Here is an 18,221-nt window from a genome sequence, read left to right as displayed (position 1 = left end):
ACTATATTTGTCATTTTGTATTGGAGATACCATGACATTTTTCAACAGCCTACTTGATGACTTGATGGCAAGACGAAGTTTGCCGGGACCACTAGTATTAGTATTACTACAAAGAAATGCCGATGATTTAAAGGTAAAATTCCCAATAAAGGCGAAGTAGGCCGTCATTGAAATTTGTACGCGTCGTTGATGATTGTTGCTAATTCATCTCACGATTTCGAATCAAAGAAAATCAGTTGGTTTTGCACTGACATAGCTGAAAAAGTATCAGCATACTTTATGCATGTAAGCGCGTACAGTGATACTTTTTTAAGTCAATATAAACGATCAAGACTGCATTTTATCACTTTGAAATGCAAGCTGAAAAGTCATCATTGTTGCCAAAACGAATGACGGGCTACTTAGCCTTAAAAATACAGTCGAGATATCGAGATAGGGAGAGAACGAGACAAAGAACGCAGTTTTAATTAATACTAGATTGAAAATCACTCCGTTAAGGCAGGTTTGCTACTGACAAGAAAAGGAATCGCCTATCTCGATGCGTGGAAAATTTCTTCCCAGAAATGGTCCAGAAAATCACATTTTTCTGATCGCAGTACGCGATTGAGAAGAAATGTCATTTCAAATGGAGCTCTCTGTAGGAAATTTCTTGACCCATTCAGTCAAGGCATTTCTTTACTTTTTTTGAGCGGAACAGCATACTTAGGGTCTGTCTCAATTGGTGAATTAAATTAAAATCGAACTTAAAAATGACAGTTCGAAAATCATTTCCCCTCCAACTTATTATTCAAATGTCAAATTTAATTTTTATCTGGTCCAATTCATTTTCGTTCCTCCACATAGAAGGGTATTGTCGCACCGCCACCAAATCGGACAGCGCACAACTCACTTGCAACGCGCTTCAACTCGGCGCGTTTTGAAACTGGATTTTAGCGTAGCGCTGTATTCTTACGATTTCTATCAATATAGCGCACTGTTCAGATGTTAGTCGGACTCTCGGGGATAAAACAAAATCCTTAATATTACCTAGTTTGTATGTTCATGTTTTTTTTCTTTGTGTTTTTCGTGCCGGAAAAAAGTACAGAGGAAAGGGTACGAGAAGCAAATTTAATTTTATACTTGATGAAGTTAACAATTCTACTGAGAATTTAGTTTTGTATCCTCCATACATGGCAAACCTTTTGTTACGACATGTCTTGCTGCGTTGTCTAGATGTGTTAGGTATTATGGGGAAGATCATTTTAAATCAGATTTAAATGGCAATATCGATTCAAAGAAGCTATAGCTATTGCGATTCAAAAAGCCATAGATATTGAGTAATTTGTTCGTGATTTAATCCAATAATGAAACATAATCGAATGAATCAATGACAAACTGGGGAAAGTGGGGGAGAACTATGCTAACCAACGTTGATAAGGTGAGGAATATATAAAATAAAATAAAACCGAGAATAAAATATCACCTGGTCATTTATTTAATGCAGGACTGTCAAACGTCCGGAAAGCGGTGGGTTTGAAGATTCTTCTCAAACGTATTGGCCAGTAGACCACAACCTGGGAGGGAGAAACCAATACAAAATTTCTGTACGTCATAGTGAGCCGGGATTCCGCTGTCACGAACTGTCACTGTGAGCCCAGATCTCAAACATTGGACTAACATGGAAAAAGCGCGTAACTGATTGAAACACAATTTCGCATTTCATCAAAAGTGACAAAAATTGAATGAAAGTCAATTCATGCACATATTGCAAGTAATGTCACGTGAGCACCTTTCAACTGTTTAAATATGAAGCATTGAAAAACGCATCGTTTTACTTTTTCCAATGAAAATTAATATTTAGTGCATAGAAAACTGTGGCCCTTTTTCCATGTTTGTCAGGAAAGATCGAAAGTACACAACAAAAGAAAACTAGCAGTTTTCTCCAAGCCTGCCTTGATTGTTGTTGGCAAGCTGGAGTTATCTTGCAGTTCAAACAAATGTTGTTCTATATTTCGTGTGTAGTATCGGTGCCTCCCTCCCAGACCACAACCACTTACTTCGAGTAAGAACATACCAATTGTTTTAGATTTCAGCTCGGTAATTATTTAAATTATTTTTACTAATCTACTCAAAAACATAAATTATTCAAAGTCCTACACCTAAAATAATCCGCACGTAATATCATTGTTAAACATCCATATGTTTTTTGTAGATAACTTCTAACAGTGCGCACATATACACTCCTCCTAGAAGATTGCATATAAAATCTACCAGTTAGGTAGAAAATATGTGCAGTAGCACATATATTATATTAGTAATAATCGAAAGGAAGTGCGGAACTGTTAAAATGCAAATGCACAGCTTGATTGCAAAAATATGTTTGCGGCACATAGAAACTAGCTGTGGATTATTCTCAGTGTAGTTTCAAATTAATATTTTTTTTTCACAGCTAAATTTAAATTATTGTCCATTAGTATTTTAATGTCTCCAGCTGTTCTGCTCTTAAATCTGACTTAGGTTTTTAAAAAATAACCTGGGCAAGATTATTGCATAATTTCAAAAAAGACTATCACAATATCTAGCATGATGCTGAGCAGCAATTATATTCTTTCATTTTTTTCTGAAATTATTTCCTTCATTTTCTGATTTTTGCGAGATTTCATACGAATATTTGTACATCAAATAGTATGGCCCGCCACACACAAAAATGGTTCAGAAATTTCACCTACGGTTGAAAGAGGTTGGTCAGGCCTGATTTGATGGTATTCGTACAATATAAGAGATACGTATGAAAATTTGATTGGGTCAATGAAAAAATGGTGCCAGTGTATCAAAAAACAAAAAAAGTCATCGCGATTTAAATATTTTTATTGTACAAAAAAATATGCTGCTAGTAGAGGGATTAATAAGGAATTCACATCTTTTTATTATGATTTACTAGCAGAGTTCTTAATAGGTTTAGTGAAATGATCCATGGAGGAACTTTTGGGCCGATTCCAGGGAGAATAACTGCCAAAATCGGGGTAGTAACTCCTGGAAGAATTGTAGAATTTCTTTAGAAAATTGCTTAAACAAATTTCTAATGGAAACATATCTAGGAGAAATCCCGGAGTGTGCTGGAGACAATTGGGAAATACCGGGAATTTTTTCAGAATGGCCCCTGTGGAAATAACTGGAGAACACTTTCTCTAAGCATACTTTGAAAAAAAAAAAACTCTGGCCAAATTCCTGAGAGAATTGATGAGGAATCTAGAGTAGTGTTTCGAGGGATGCACTAAAAAGTTTACGAAATGATTTTAGATGAAATCATTGAAGAAATCATAAGAAAAGTTCCCAAAGCTTTTTATTGAGAAACCTGATAATGAATTCCTGGTGAAACGGTGGTATAGGCACGTAAGAGCTTCTGAAGGATTCTGGAGTCTCTAGAATCATGCACCAAGATTCAATGCAAGGGGAAAGAAGAAGCATATGACTTTAGAGACTATTTTGACTGAAAAGAAATTTTGAAGATCTGCGATTGATAATAGAAACTTTATGGAAACTCGCATTAAAATATTCAATCTCTTAAAAGAGACTTGCTACCAGCCCTGTGACTGGCATTCGACATATGATACAATGACCAATTGGCAAATACAGTTCATATTTAATAGTTGTAGATGTTCCCAGAGAATAATGAGTTGAGAAACAAGCTATGTCACCGTTAAACCGTAACGCCAGAACCCACTGCTTCCGTTTTGAGTTTCAATGTTGGTAAATTTGGTTTTACGAATGGAAACGATTTCCCTATTGGCCATTCTTTTCTGTTCCTTTTCTTTTAAAAAGAAAGCAGGCTTCTTTATAGCGAGAAGAGCTTTCGATGATCCCCTACATATTTTCCTGAACGTTGGAATTCGCACTATCTGTGGAATATCTGCCTCAAACAAAGTAGATCCACCCACAACGTGCTGAGCATGGTTTATGCGCGATTGTTTGCTCCTGACTCCGCCGAAACTGCACTTTTCTTCGTTTGGTGGTGTGGTAATAGTGCTTTTCGAGATTTCTGTTTGAAGCAACTCCTCGGGAAACTCAGCATCATGCAGTTTACTCTTTTAACCACTCTCGTCTGCAACCATCGCCCACTCGAAAACTTAAAAAATGCTCTGCGGGATCATCTCGGCCGATAACGTGAGGTTTCAGCGACAGATTTTATAATGAAGTCCGAGCAAATGCCGCTTGCTAAACCTATCGTCTGCACTGCAATGCTGCAAGTAAACTTGGCATAAATGAAGATGTTTTGTGAAAAATATGGATTTGTAACTTACCTTTTCGGCTTATTTTCTTATTTTGTGGTTCCATTTTAAATAGAAAAAATCAGTCCTCAAAACGTAATGCCCGTATGTAATGCCAATCAGATTAACTTGATGATAACAATCTAGCGATGTTCCACTGGATGCGAATGATTCACGATCTGTCAAAAATAAGTCTCCTCTGGAGTAGACTTATTTTTGACAGATCGAAATCGGAGGGGAAATAATTTTTGAACTGTCAATTTTAAGTTCGATTTTAATTTAATTCGCCAATTGGGACAGACCCTTATTAACTTTAACAGGAAAATAAACAAGCATAAAGAAATTCTACAATTCTTCCAGGAGTTACTATCACGGAAAAACCATTCTACTCAAAAAATAAGTTTAAAATACCCAAAATTGAGTAAAGCGATTATAGTCCCTGTTTGAGTATAAATTAAATTCATGATTACATAATTTTTACCCTATTTTTGAGTTTATCGAAATTTACTCAATTTTAGGTAAAAATGGACTTCAAATAATTTTGCATCACCATATATGCAGTATACTGAACATTGAAGGATGATCAAATTATTTATCTTTTGCATTCATCCACTAGGATCGTGCGAATGATTGCGAATCAAATTGTTGTTTGAGTTCTGGAGCCATTTCGAATTTATTTTATAAGCATATTATCAATTCAATGTATGGTTAAATGCTTGAGTTCCAAACTACCCAAAATCAACTATTTAGGTTTTTTCTCCGGATTAGGTAGAAAATACCTTATTTTGGCTGAAAATTTCTTTCAGTGCATTTGGCTTTGCCATTTAACATCGACGCCATTATTGTTTCAACCCTCAGCCCGTGCGCATGTAAAAAGTCTCTCCGCGAAATTAATTAAAAGAAAAAAATTGTTCGGTGGATTGTGGCATCGGAGTGGACCGTAATTGTGGAGTTTGTGCCAGTTGTGTTCCGTAGTTGCTGTTGGTGTGCGAATTCGTCGGGTTTGTCATCTTTGCTTGGCAGGCGTCAGGGTTCCGGTCGTGTTGCTGCTGACGGATTTCTTTTCTAATACCGAATCAGAGCTTGTGGTGCTGCTGTGCAGCTTCTTCATTCCTGCTGCGAGTCCGGGCAGAATCGGGTTGTGCCATTTCTGTTCGGCAGTTTGCTGTTGTGCGGGTTCGTCGGGTTTGCCATCGTGGGGCTGCTGAGCGGTAGCTATTCGTCCGTGCTACGAGTCCGGCCAGACGTCGGGGTTCCGGTCGTGTTGCTGCTGCCGGGCTGCTGTGCGGCCTCGTTTCTGGTGTTAGTCCAGGAAAAACCCCAGCTGTAAGTACGGTTGACCGAATGATTTTGCCATTTATTAAATTCTGAATTTTATTTCTCCGCAGGCTCCCCATTTAACATCTGGTTGTTGGGACATTTGTGTTCGGCAGTTTGCTGTAGTGCAGATTCGTCGGGTTTCCATCATTGTGGGGCTGCTGGGCGGTAGCTATTCATCCCTGCTACGTCTCCGACCAGGCGTCCGGATTTCGGTCTTGTTGTTGGAGCTGGACGTGTTGCGACGATACGGAAACTGAAGAAGCTCATTGTAAGTATGGTTCACCGATTTGTTTTTTTCAAATTTTGGCGCACATTATAAGTGCGGAATTAAGACGGATCGATTTGGTGTCTTCACCAAACTTATTCAGCATAAAATAACGAATAAGTGCGGCGAAGACACCAAACCGGTCCAACGTAATCCCACATTTGTATTCATGATTCCGTTCTTTAATGGAGTCCAGTTTCTAATTTAATTTCTACCCAGATTCATCCTGAAACATTGGACTGGTCCGAGTATAGCTAGTACAGCTTCATCTGCCCCCACCTCACCATTGATCCCCTAATTGTCACCGTGAAATAGTACCAACCCTTTAAACAACCGGTAAGCGTTTTATTTAAATTTTTAATTTATTATTTACTAATTTTTTATACTTTTCATATTGTTTCACTCGCACAACTTTAAACTGATAATCAAATTTATGATTCCGGATTAAGAGTATCACCGAGCGATATGGAACGTCTTTCGAAGAAGCTGGATAGTGGTACCTACGCAAAGCTTACAGGTAATTGTTAATTCCATAATTTCCCTTTTTAATAAATTTAATTACGGTCATCCGATCTTTTTTCCGAAACTCCTGACAGTTCGGTTGATTTTTTAAAATAACTTTCAATGTGAATTCTACATTTAAGGTGAAGATGCAGTTACACCTCGAATTTTCAAGAGCACAAATCTGAAGAACCAAACGACATTCTGCGATAAAAATTTGATCAATTTGTGGTGCTCAATTGATCAAATTTTCAGCGCAGAGTGTTGTTTGGTTCTTCAGATTTGTGTTCATGAATATTTGAGCTATGAATCCAATTAATCTTAACCTTAAGCTAATTCCGAAAAACCGAGGGGCGTAAAAGCTATATTTTTAATGAATGGTGCATGATGGATGTTTATGTATTTTAACATGCTATTCCTAATATGAAAATAAATCAAATGTTTTGCTACAAAAGTAATATTGTAATGGTTCATACAAAAATGAATCATGTGATTAAATCAATCGGAAACATAATATAGAATTTAAATTATATTCGCTAAACTTCAAACCGATTTCATTCGCAAGTCAAACCCATCTGTAAGAAGTAGGCATTGAGAAGATGGGGTGTGAAGTTTCCAAATTCGTTTTGCATACGAATATTCAAAAAAATCCAGAGGAATGGAACTTGTTCAAATCTTAATGAAACTTTTACAATATGCTTTTCACTACGATATCTTTCTGAGAAACATATAAAGATGATAAAAACACTTATTACTTTTCTTACACTTACACTGTTACTTTTTATTATGGGACAATTTGACGTGGTGTTGTTTTCCTTCTTTTTCCACCTTTTCTCATAAGGTCAGCTGAAAGAGCATTGGAAGATATGTTGAAAACTGAACTCAACTCAATTTTGATGAAAATGTAGATGGGACTGACTTGCACAAACTGAAAAAAAAGAATTTTTGTAATTCGAAAAATAAAAATGTTCAACTTTAAAGAACAGCTTATCATATAAAAAATGTTAGCATTTGATAGATCTTATATTTGTATAACATCTTAGAGTAGTAATTTAATGATGCACAGAAAACCTATTAGAATTCCATTAATAAATAAACAGATATAGCATGAACAAGATGTCCTCTTTATAAAATGAACAATCCTTACTCAAGAATATCTTTCAGGAGTTCCTCCATATATTTGTTCTGACATTTTAGTATATCCTTTGCAAAAAAACTTGTGAAAATGTGGAATACGTGAAGTAATATTCAGAGAAGTTCCGTTCGAATCCTGCAGTTGAATTTTTGGAGTTTTAAGAGATATTTATAGATTAATGATTTTAAACCCGGAAAGAAGACAGACTTAAAGGCCTGAAGAAATCTTCGAAAATTTTCCTTATTTATGTTTCGAAAAAATCCAGTTGGATTATTCCATTACAGTGCACGTTCGATTTTGGCACGGTTTGTTTTTACCATCGTTCAATTTAGGCAACAAAACCGTTCGATTTTGACAACAACTTTTTTATTGATTATTTAAATTTTGCATTTGCTAAATACTAATCAATTATCTTCGTCAGTCACCTACTGATCTTAATTTTCCTCTGGCCCTGGCTCCTTTGAGGATTGTTCAATAGTTTACGGTAATAAGAGTTTTAATGAAAAAAAAAACATTCAATTTTGGCAACATAAAATTTTTGGACATCGAATTCTTGAAAAGTCCTGAAACAATTTCTGTAGAATTTCTTCGATATTTTTAGCAGTTTTTGGTGAAATTGTTATGAATGACCATACACAATCCAGTTTGATGTAAGTTTTGTAAATAATCCAGATAAAAAAAAATAGTAAAATTTTTGAAAGAGTCCTTTTTGAGAAGTTCTAAGAGTCAGTGGCGCAAACACGGAAGGTTGGCAAACACCCCTGCCCCCATCAGAGCCGGAAAATAAAAAAAAATGACCAAAGATATTTGCGTAAAAATTACTGGAACGAATCATTCAACATTACACGTTCTACAACTGAGCGGTAACTAAGGTTGCGTCGAGAAAGCCCGAGCAAACGACAGTTTTTTTTCCCTCTCGGGTTGCGCATTCTTTTTGCCGGGCAGTGCATTGAGAAAGCCCGAGTAATCTTAAGTAATCTTTGTTTTTCCTCGGGTCGTGCGCCCTTTTTTTTGAGTGCTTTTATATAGCCGAGCAAACGAGTTAAGCTGGAAGAGGATTGTGGCTGCTCAGTCAAGGATAACGGATCAATTGGTGAGCTCGTTTCATGCTTTTTTTTTCTAATCTATTGACTGTTTAACGATAAACTTGCGACGATCGACGCGCCACCATATTTCATATAACGGAGGGTATTAGAACTAACTTGGAGGTGATGATTTGGAGGTTATTTGGCAATTTGGAGGTTAAAATCCCCTCCAAACACTAGCGATTTTGCGGTGGGATGTTGACGTTTGATGACGAATAAAATATGTATGACTGCACATTTAATCGTTACAACGGTGGAACGTAAATATGATTTTTCAACAAACTATGAATGGTTCATCACTGTGAGTGTCGGCATAAACTCTGTTTCATAAATTATTCATGTTTAACATTGTTTTCAAAACACCCCTTTCTTTTTACCTTTATTTTTGTACTTAAAACAAAACTTTGAATGGTTCGACACTGTAAGTGTCGGCATAAGAGTGGTCTATGATGTTCCAGCCAATCGAACTGTCGACATTATTTTCCTCTACATAGAAGTTGTTCATATCAAATGAAAATATTATGTTTACATATAAGCATGTTCATATCTCACAAATAATTATTTATCATGGTTTAATCGCTTACCAAAGTAAATCCTGTGACCCAACGATCCTCCCCATCCCTCCCAGTAACCTTTCTGGCGATGCAGTAGCAAACACGGTCTCCAAATAGCAAAGGTTATACACTAACATTCCTTCCCCCAAACGCACCTAACTGCAAGGACGTGGCCGGCGTCATTATTGACCCTGTATAAATAGAGGCAATGAATTATGCACACTTAAGAAAATTTTGGCCAATCCCAGTCGAACTTCTAGATGATTCTTTTTGCATTTTCACTGACTTCGATCAATCACGGAATAGCAACCTGTGTAGTCAGTCCAACTAATTAATACTGATTTTTGATGGTTTTCATTTTTATATAATTGCGAACTGTTAATAAAAGCTTCGAATGATTTCTGGTATGATCTTGGGCAGAAGTTTAATTACTTAATTAACACCACAAAACTAGACCAGACAACCGTTTGTGCTGAAAATTTAACTCACTGGTCACCCGCTAATGGAACCAATCGATCACATTTTCAGCACGAACGGTTGTCAGGTTCTCTAGATTTGTGCTCTTGAAAATTTGAGATGTGGCATGCTTGAGAATTTCGTTACACATTGATGAGGGCGAATATGGAAATCCGCTAGGATCACGGAAAGGCAAGAACAAAATGACAAACATCTGCTTCAAAATTGAAAATTTGGACCCAAAGATTAATTCATCCTTAGATCGTATTTATTTGGCTCTAATGGTGAAGTCCAGTGTACTTAAAAGATACGGGTAAGATTTAATTCTTAATTCTCCTATCATGGCAAAAAATGGTCAATTTTACCTAAAAAGATATCGAGTTGTCTTTCACAAATTCCTTTTTTTTTTCTCTCTTATGCTTTGATTAATTAATAGCTTTTTAAAGCACAATACATACTTATTTTTTCATTATTGACCATTTTGTGTTAAGTTGAACCTAAACTTAAAATTATGGCCACTTAACGATGATTTTGTGCTAATTGAATTTTTATGTTGTGTATTTTTGTTGTCATTCGTTATTCCGCATGATCAGGTACGAGAAAATTCTGCAGCCTTTAATCGACGATCTTCTACGCCTAGAATCGCTTGAGGGTGTACAAATCAAAACGGATTCTGGAGTTTGGATAATGCGAGCAGTCTTGGTTCATGTTCTAGGTGATACATTAGCGCTTCACGATATATATGGCATGCTGGGGCCATCTGCTAATATGTTCTGCAGGATTTGTGAAATCAGTAGAAAAGATTTAATATCCGGAGAATTAGGCAATACTTTTCCCACTAGAACGGCTGATTCTGTACAGAACGCATTAGTTGCGGATCGAATGAGCCAAAACCCATCATCATTGTATGGAATAAGAACATTTTGCTCACTTCACCAGCTCAAATTTTACAGATGGCCAACGAATCAAACGCTAGATCCAATGCATGACCTTCTGGAGGGGGTGGTCCCTATGGTGTTGAAAAAGATCCTACAAATTGCTGTCTATCGCAATAAAACACTTACAGAGCAAGATATAAATATGATGATAGAATCTTTTGACTATGGAGATGCGGAAGTAAGGGATAAGCCGTCCGCGAGTTTTACTAGAATTAGTTTAAAAAGTAAAAGTCACGGAATCAGTCAATCAGCTGCACAGTGTTGGTTGTTGCTACGTAGTTTTCCGTTTTTGTTCCATAAGATATTATTATCTAACAACATGCACCAAGAGATAATTTCCACTTTGCTTAAAATCACTTATATTAGTTTTTCATACAAACTCAAACCAGAGATGATCAACGAATTATCAGAATCAATATTGAAATTCCACCAGCTGTTTAAACGTTGCTTTCCCAGTACAAAAGCCATCAACAAAATCCATCACATTGCTCATTATCCTCAAGTTATCAGGGAAAACGGCCCGATTGCTCATTTTAGTTGTATGATGTACGAGTCAAAATTTAAGGAGTCAAAAAGTCAAAGCAAGACCTGTGGAAATTTTAAAAACTTATCGTATAGTCTTACCAGACGACTGAACTTGAAACAAGTTAATTCGATTTTGAACCATAAATATATAACTGATCTACCGAACATCATATCATCATCGATTATTCAGAAAAAGCTTTTAGATACGGCTCCATTGTTGTTCGATCTTCATACAAATATCAAAACAATTCGTCGTCTTGAAATTAATGGTGTCATGTTTTGTCCAGGTCACGTAGTAAAATTTGAAAAGTGTTCTGCAGAGTGTTACGGAATCCTACTAGCCACAATTGAACAAGACTTCGAGATTTTATTTTTAATTCAGGAATTGAACATCATTCAATTTGATTCACAACTGTTTGCCTTAAAGGTAGCATTATCTACAAATATTGTTAGAATTATGTACGAAAAATTATTGAACAGAAAAAGTTACAGTTTATGGCAACTCGATATTGATCCTGATTCATACTATATAAGCTTGAAATACAATGACAGCTAAAGGAAAATTAAAAAGTAATTGATATCACAGAACTGTCAATATTCGTTATAAATTAAAATAGAACTGTTTTGTTTCATTCATATGGAAGCTGTTTTATTGTCGTGAGAAAGACCTCTTCAGTTAAAACCAATCCACAGACATGCAACGATGTAAGATTTAAAAATAAATATTGAAAGCATCGTCGCAAAATCATTATCGCACAAGGCTGAAAGTACTGCATTTCGTCATGCAGCAGCGGTACTGAAATTATGTAATCATTAAACAAACTGATGAAACGGTTAGCGATAAGAAGTAAGTTGAGTGCTATGTCTTTTTGTCTGTGACCAATACTATGTATCAACATATCTAAAGAAATTTCAGACCATTTTATAGTACCGTAATCTGGGGGCGAATTGACCAATATTTTACAACTTTTTGATGTGTCATCCTTCAGAATTCAAATATTATCAAATCAATTTCAACAATAGTTAAGTTTAAGTTAATATGTAGGCATAGAACCATTCAATATCATCTTTAGACATCTATAAACTAGAAAACATGGAATAACTGTGGTGGCAACGAAATCTTCAGTATCCTTGGGAGGAAACCTGTTTCGCTACCGATCTGATCAAATTCGTCCCAGTGATCAATTTGCCCCCGGGTTACGGTATTCGTGTTTAGCCTTATATATTGTTTAATTAATAAACATCGAGAATCAAATAAGTAGATTTGAGTACCTTGTACCTTTTAATTCTGCCATTATTGCTTATTTTTGACAAATACGCGTATTTCGACTACTACTTGTAGTCTTCTTCAGTGTCAGTTACTCGAGTGAATACGAGTAACTGACACTAAAGAGGGCTACAAGAGGTAGTCAAAATACGCGTATCTATCAAAGATGAGCAATTAGGGCGGAATTAAAAGGTACAAGGCACTCAAATCTATTTTTTAGATCCTCTATTGAGATTCTGCTCAGAGGGTTCGAATACATTTAAAAGAGAAATAAGCATCGATAATTTATATCATTTTAGGTCACCTCGTTAATAACATATCGCTATGGGATTTGAGTACAGACGATCTCGCCATGATGGATATAACCGAAGTGGGCCCCCGTAGGATCATACTTAACTTCATTGAACGAAACCGAGAGTCAGCTTTAAACCAGGATGAGAATATTGTTGATAACGGACAACAAAACGAGTCCCTTCATGAGCCACGAAAAGAATCAATTCGATCCGTCCTGGAAAAATATGGAAAATTTCAAAAGACTCTGACCAAACAACTTGACTGCGGAATAGTTCCAGATCCCAAGAAGCTGCTTCAGATGAATCGCATTCTTACCGAACATTTTTTCGGCGACATGATGTTCCATGGAAAAAGGTATGATTGTGCATAAGGTACCGTGGGGCAAGTGGGTAATGGATTTCGCATAGTTGGGATTCTTCAAATCCTATAGACTTTAAATTAAAACAAATGAGGTCGTGTAATTTTTTTAGTTTAACTCTCACCAAATATAAGCAGTATGCTGTAATTTATTTTTATGTAAAATCGCTTTAACACTGATTTTTAATATTGCAACCCCCAATTGCAACGCAACTCGTATAGAATAAACCCATACATCGGCTTGTGTCAAATTGTAGGTAAAAGTATGAAATGTATGAAGACTACATCTGTGAATGAAATTGATTACAAAATATAGCATTATAGTTGAATACATGAAGAAGTTTAAAGACTACTTTAATAATACGCTAAATGAAATGTTTGGTATAATATATTTTTCTATAATTTTAGATATCCCACGTGGCAAGAAAAGCAACAATTGGCTGTACAAATCTTGGAAGAATTTCCCCATTTGGAGCAGACTCGTGTTTCGGAAAATGCACCTGTTGAGGTACAGTATTGTTGAGCACAACAATATGTGAAAATTATTGATTATTTGTTTTCTGTTTTTCATTATAGTCGTACTTTTTTTGGGTTCATGATGGATTGAACACAGGATGCCACACAGGTTTGATCGAAACAAGAGTAGCAAACATGCGCAAAGACGTTTCACCCGAGGATCGTAAGTTTCGTCGAGCAAAGATAAAGAGCATTGTTGTCACCGAGGATCAAGTTAGTACCGCTGCGCATATTTCTGCGCTAAATCCAACTCCCGGAAATGCCAAGATTATTGCTGATGGTATGGCACAGGCTCACGACTTACATGAATCGCTCTTACAAAAAAAGGACGAAAATCGACTCCACAGCATCATCGACACGTTTCCGCACTTCCTCTCCTTTGAGGGTGAGATGGTAAGTAAAATTATACCGCCGTGCGGGATGACATTGGACCTAGGAAGTGACCGATCGCGCTTTCGATATATCTCATGGCTGATTTGAACGTTAAAAATTATTCTATGGTCATCTAATGGCTATTTATGTATAACGTATTCTTGAAGCTTGCCACATTGTTTTCATTATTCTGGTTTCAATTTGCTGTATAAACAGTGGCCCAAAGACACCCTTATGGTATATTGTCACCACGCACAACGATAATTATTTAATTGCGTCATTCACAGATCATTCAGGCTTTTGATCGGCTTCACGAACATCCGAATAATGGACCGTCTTTGAGCGCGCTTCTTCGTTTAGGGCTATTATGTGACAAAACTAGCTGGTCGCAAGTCGAAGATGGTAAGAAATACTAAAAAAATAAAATTAAATACTTTGATTAATAAATATCTTATCTTTTCAAAACACAGATGTGCTCAGAGGTACGCTGAGGCTGATGAAAGCGCTCTCCAACAAAGGAGTGAAAAGAACATCCAGCCTGCAAAATGCCAGCCTTGGAGAACTGGCTGCTGAACCCCTAATAAGATGGATCCCGTTTACCGCACGAGAACCCGGATTCGATGAGCTGTTGGCTGTGAAGGAGATTCAACCCGCTGGGGATCCCCACATCATCTGTGCAGCCGAACACTTCAAGAAGGGGAACTACTACATAGCACTCGACAAAACTATCATACCATGTGGTAACTCGGCAGTTAGAGCCATAGAGATTTTGTTCAAGTCGTTCGATATTTTTGGTGTTAAAGCACCGGTGCTATTAAGGAAACTGGATGCGATGATCGCCTCCAATGTTTGGCGATCAAAAACGAGCAGTAAATTCAAATCTGTAATAGATTTGAGCCTGCGATTCCAAGAATTTTTAAAAAATCCTGAGGATTGAAAAGTCCTTAAAATTTTCGTTATTGCAACTTTAAGGCGCAAAAGAAAATGGCACAAACGTCATAACTGAAAAAGCAGTTTTCTCCTTTTAAAACAACAAATTGATGAAAATAAAAACACACAGCCTTTTTATTTGGCAAACAAAAGAGCTGTTTGTTTTTATTTTCTTCGATTTGTCTATTCAAAAAGAGAAAACTGCTTTTTCAGTTTTGACTTTTGTACCATTTTCGCTTGGGCCTTAACGAGTTGTTTTTCATTTGTTATTTTATGTTTATAAAAAAGTACCATAAGACAAATCTTTATATGCTACAAGAGAATTAAAAAGTTCTTCAAACTTTCGCTTATTTTATTATAATAGAAAAAATACAATGAAACAAATGTACATTTTCTGATGTAAACTACGTTAATAAAAGAAAAACATGACAAACAATATAATTTGAAAATAAATGTTTATCCACTAACAACGTAAAAGATTAAAAAAGGATATGATTTTATTTATTGGGGGTTTACGAGCTTTCTTAAATCTTTTACGTCATGATGGATAAACTTTTCTTATATTTATATAGACTCCCTTTTCATATATACTGCTTCACGTTTAAAAAGTTAATCAACGTGTAAAGATTGAATTGTATTCAACTTGTCTGCGTTGCAATTCAATTCTCAATAATGCATCATCACGGTGAAATGCGCACTATTGGGAATCGAGTTGCGACGCAGAAAATTGATTGCAGATTAAACGGATCAACGAGAAGCAGTAAATAACACTGCTTATTATACGTTAACAATCTTTTTATTGACCTATTCAAAACCTATTCTTTCAATATTTATAGCCAAAACCGAGATATTTCCAAATATTTGTACTAAAAGAGCATTCTTCTTTATTGGTAAATTTTACCCAAAGATAGGTATATTTTACTCAAGTTTGACTTAAATTTAAGCATTCGAATTTACCTAACGGATGGTATCGGGCATATACCCAAAATTAGGTATTTCCACTTAAACTCAAATTTGGCTTATTGGGCCAAACTCTCATTGTGGGTTGAAACAACCCAAATTTGAGTAGAATGGTTTTTCACCCCGATTTTGGCAGTTATTCTCCCTGGAATCGGCCCAAAAGTTCCTCCATGGATCATTTCACTAAACCTATTAAGAACTCTGCTAGTAAATCATAATAAAAAGATGTGAATTCCTTATTAATCCCTCTACTAGCAGCATATTTTTTTGTACAATAAAAATATTTAAATCGCGATGACTTTTTTTGTTTTTTGATACACTGGCACCATTTTTTCATTGACCCAATCAAATTTTCATACGTATCTCTTATATTGTACGAATACCATCAAATCAGGCCTGACCAACCTCTTTCAACCGTAGGTGAAATTTCTGAACCATTTTTGTGTGTGGCGGGCCATACTATTTGATGTACAAATATTCGTATGAAATCTCGCAAAAATCAGAAAATGAAGGAAATAATTTCAGAAAAAAATGAAAGAATATAATTGCTGCTCAGCATCATGCTAGATATTGTGATAGTCTTTTTTGAAATTATGCAATAATCTTGCCCAGGTTATTTTTTAAAAACCTAAGTCAGATTTAAGAGCAGAACAGCTGGAGACATTAAAATACTAATGGACAATAATTTAAATTTAGCTGTGAAAAAAAAATATTAATTTGAAACTACACTGAGAATAATCCACAGCTAGTTTCTATGTGCCGCAAACATATTTTTGCAATCAAGCTGTGCATTTGCATTTTAACAGTTCCGCACTTCCTTTCGATTATTACTAATATAATATATGTGCTACTGCACATATTTTCTACCTAACTGGTAGATTTTATATGCAATCTTCTAGGAGGAGTGTATATGTGCGCACTGTTAGAAGTTATCTACAAAAAACATATGGATGTTTAACAATGATATTACGTGCGGATTATTTTAGGTGTAGGACTTTGAATAATTTATGTTTTTGAGTAGATTAGTAAAAATAATTTAAATAATTACCGAGCTGAAATCTAAAACAATTGGTATGTTCTTACTCGAAGTAAGTGGTTGTGGTCTGGGAGGGAGGCACCGATACTACACACGAAATATAGAACAACATTTGTTTGAACTGCAAGATAACTCCAGCTTGCCAACAACAATCAAGGCAGGCTTGGAGAAAACTGCTAGTTTTCTTTTGTTGTGTACTTTCGATCTTTCCTGACAAACATGGAAAAAGGGCCACAGTTTTCTATGCACTAAATATTAATTTTCATTGGAAAAAGTAAAACGATGCGTTTTTCAATGCTTCATATTTAATCAGTTGAAAGGTGCTCACGTGACATTACTTGCAATATGTGCATGAATTGACTTTCATTCAATTTTTGTCACTTTTGATGAAATGCGAAATTGTGTTTCAATCAGTTACGCGCTTTTTCCATGTTAGTCCAATGTTTGAGATCTGGGCTCACAGTGACAGTTCGTGACAGCGGAATCCCGGCTCACTATGACGTACAGAAATTTTGTATTGGTTTCTCCCTCCCAGGTTGTGGTCTACTGGCCAATACGTTTGAGAAGAATCTTCAAACCCACCGCTTTCCGGACGTTTGACAGTCCTGCATTAAATAAATGACCAGGTGATATTTTATTCTCGGTTTTATTTTATTTTATATATTCCTCACCTTATCAACGTTGGTTAGCATAGTTCTCCCCCACTTTCCCCAGTTTGTCATTGATTCATTCGATTATGTTTCATTATTGGATTAAATCACGAACAAATTACTCAATATCTATGGCTTTTTGAATCGCAATAGCTATAGCTTCTTTGAATCGATATTGCCATTTAAATCTGATTTAAAATGATCTTCCCCATAATACCTAACACATCTAGACAACGCAGCAAGACATGTCGTAACAAAAGGTTTGCCATGTATGGAGGATACAAAACTAAATTCTCAGTAGAATTGTTAACTTCATCAAGTATTATTGTATCTTCAGATAAGAAAGAAAACGACTTGTTCGTTTAACGTGTGAACAGAAAGTGAAAAATTTATTTAAACCAAAGTCATGGCTTACTTATATCTAACACTCCTCCTTAAGCTAGGACTCCTATGGCTTCACGATTCTTTTCAAGCTTCATGCGTGGTAATGGTTTCGTGAGGCCATCGGCGAGTTGATTGTCCGATTCAATGTATTTGATATTTATTATTCTTCGTTCCAGCGCATCCCGTATGTAATGGTGACGGATGTCGATGTGCTTGGTCCGAGGGTTGTAGCCACCGTTCTTAGCAATCGCAATGGTGCTCTGGTTGTCGCAGTTGATGGATATTGGACCCGTCGCTCCGAATTGTGCAGTGAGTCCTTGCCACCACGATGCTTCTTGAACAGTAGCAGACAGTGCCATATACTCTGCTTCGCAGGTCGATAAGGCAATCGTCGGTTGGCGCTTGCAGCACCACGAGATAGCTGCCCCT

General features: G+C 36.2%; 1 protein-coding gene and 2 long non-coding RNA genes across 3 annotated transcripts; 2 read left to right on the top strand and 1 right to left on the bottom strand.

Moving 5' to 3' along the window:
• Nucleotides 1-1,449: 1,449 nt before the first annotated feature.
• On the bottom strand, nucleotides 1,450-4,508 carry LOC110678842. The gene is made up of 3 exons (XR_002501976.1): nucleotides 4,281-4,508; nucleotides 2,030-4,220; nucleotides 1,450-1,553 (listed from the first exon to the last, which is right to left on the bottom strand). It is a non-coding gene; the product is annotated as an uncharacterized LOC110678842 (long non-coding RNA).
• Nucleotides 4,509-4,846: 338 nt separating this feature from the next.
• On the top strand, nucleotides 4,847-14,877 carry LOC110678841. Its single transcript, XM_021852334.1, has 9 exons — nucleotides 4,847-5,573; nucleotides 5,636-5,835; nucleotides 6,052-6,168; nucleotides 6,282-6,349; nucleotides 12,593-12,941; nucleotides 13,353-13,452; nucleotides 13,521-13,853; nucleotides 14,120-14,234; nucleotides 14,303-14,877. The coding sequence occupies exons 4-9, from the start codon at nucleotides 6,298-6,300 to the stop codon at nucleotides 14,767-14,769; spliced, it is 1,416 nt and encodes a 471-aa protein (XP_021708026.1). The 5' UTR covers nucleotides 4,847-5,573; nucleotides 5,636-5,835; nucleotides 6,052-6,168; nucleotides 6,282-6,297; the 3' UTR covers nucleotides 14,770-14,877.
• A 972-nt stretch (nucleotides 14,878-15,849) lies between these two features.
• LOC110678480 lies at nucleotides 15,850-17,397 on the top strand. Its single transcript, XR_002501653.1, has 2 exons — nucleotides 15,850-16,817; nucleotides 17,294-17,397. It is a non-coding gene; the product is annotated as an uncharacterized LOC110678480 (long non-coding RNA).
• The last annotated feature ends 824 nt before the right edge of the window (nucleotides 17,398-18,221 follow it).

This window comes from Aedes aegypti, chromosome 3 (genome assembly GCF_002204515.2).
Source record: "Aedes aegypti strain LVP_AGWG chromosome 3, AaegL5.0 Primary Assembly, whole genome shotgun sequence".
In the NCBI taxonomy this organism is placed as follows: Eukaryota; Metazoa; Arthropoda; class Insecta; order Diptera; family Culicidae; genus Aedes; species Aedes aegypti.
This window is presented reverse-complemented; position numbering and strand designations above follow the sequence as displayed.

What these genes read in the sequence shown, in the direction of transcription:
- LOC110678841 (XM_021852334.1), top strand. Translation starts at nt 6,298, where the DNA reads ATGGAACGTCTTTCGAAGAAGCTGGATAGTGGTACCTACGCAAAGCTT. An exon ending in TCTCCTTTGAGGGTGAGATG is followed by an intron (nt 13,854 to 14,119) that starts GTAAGTAAAATT and finishes CGTCATTCACAG; the next exon opens with ATCATTCAGGCTTTTGATCG. An exon ending in CTGGTCGCAAGTCGAAGATG is followed by an intron (nt 14,235 to 14,302) that starts GTAAGAAATACT and finishes TTCAAAACACAG; the next exon opens with ATGTGCTCAGAGGTACGCTG.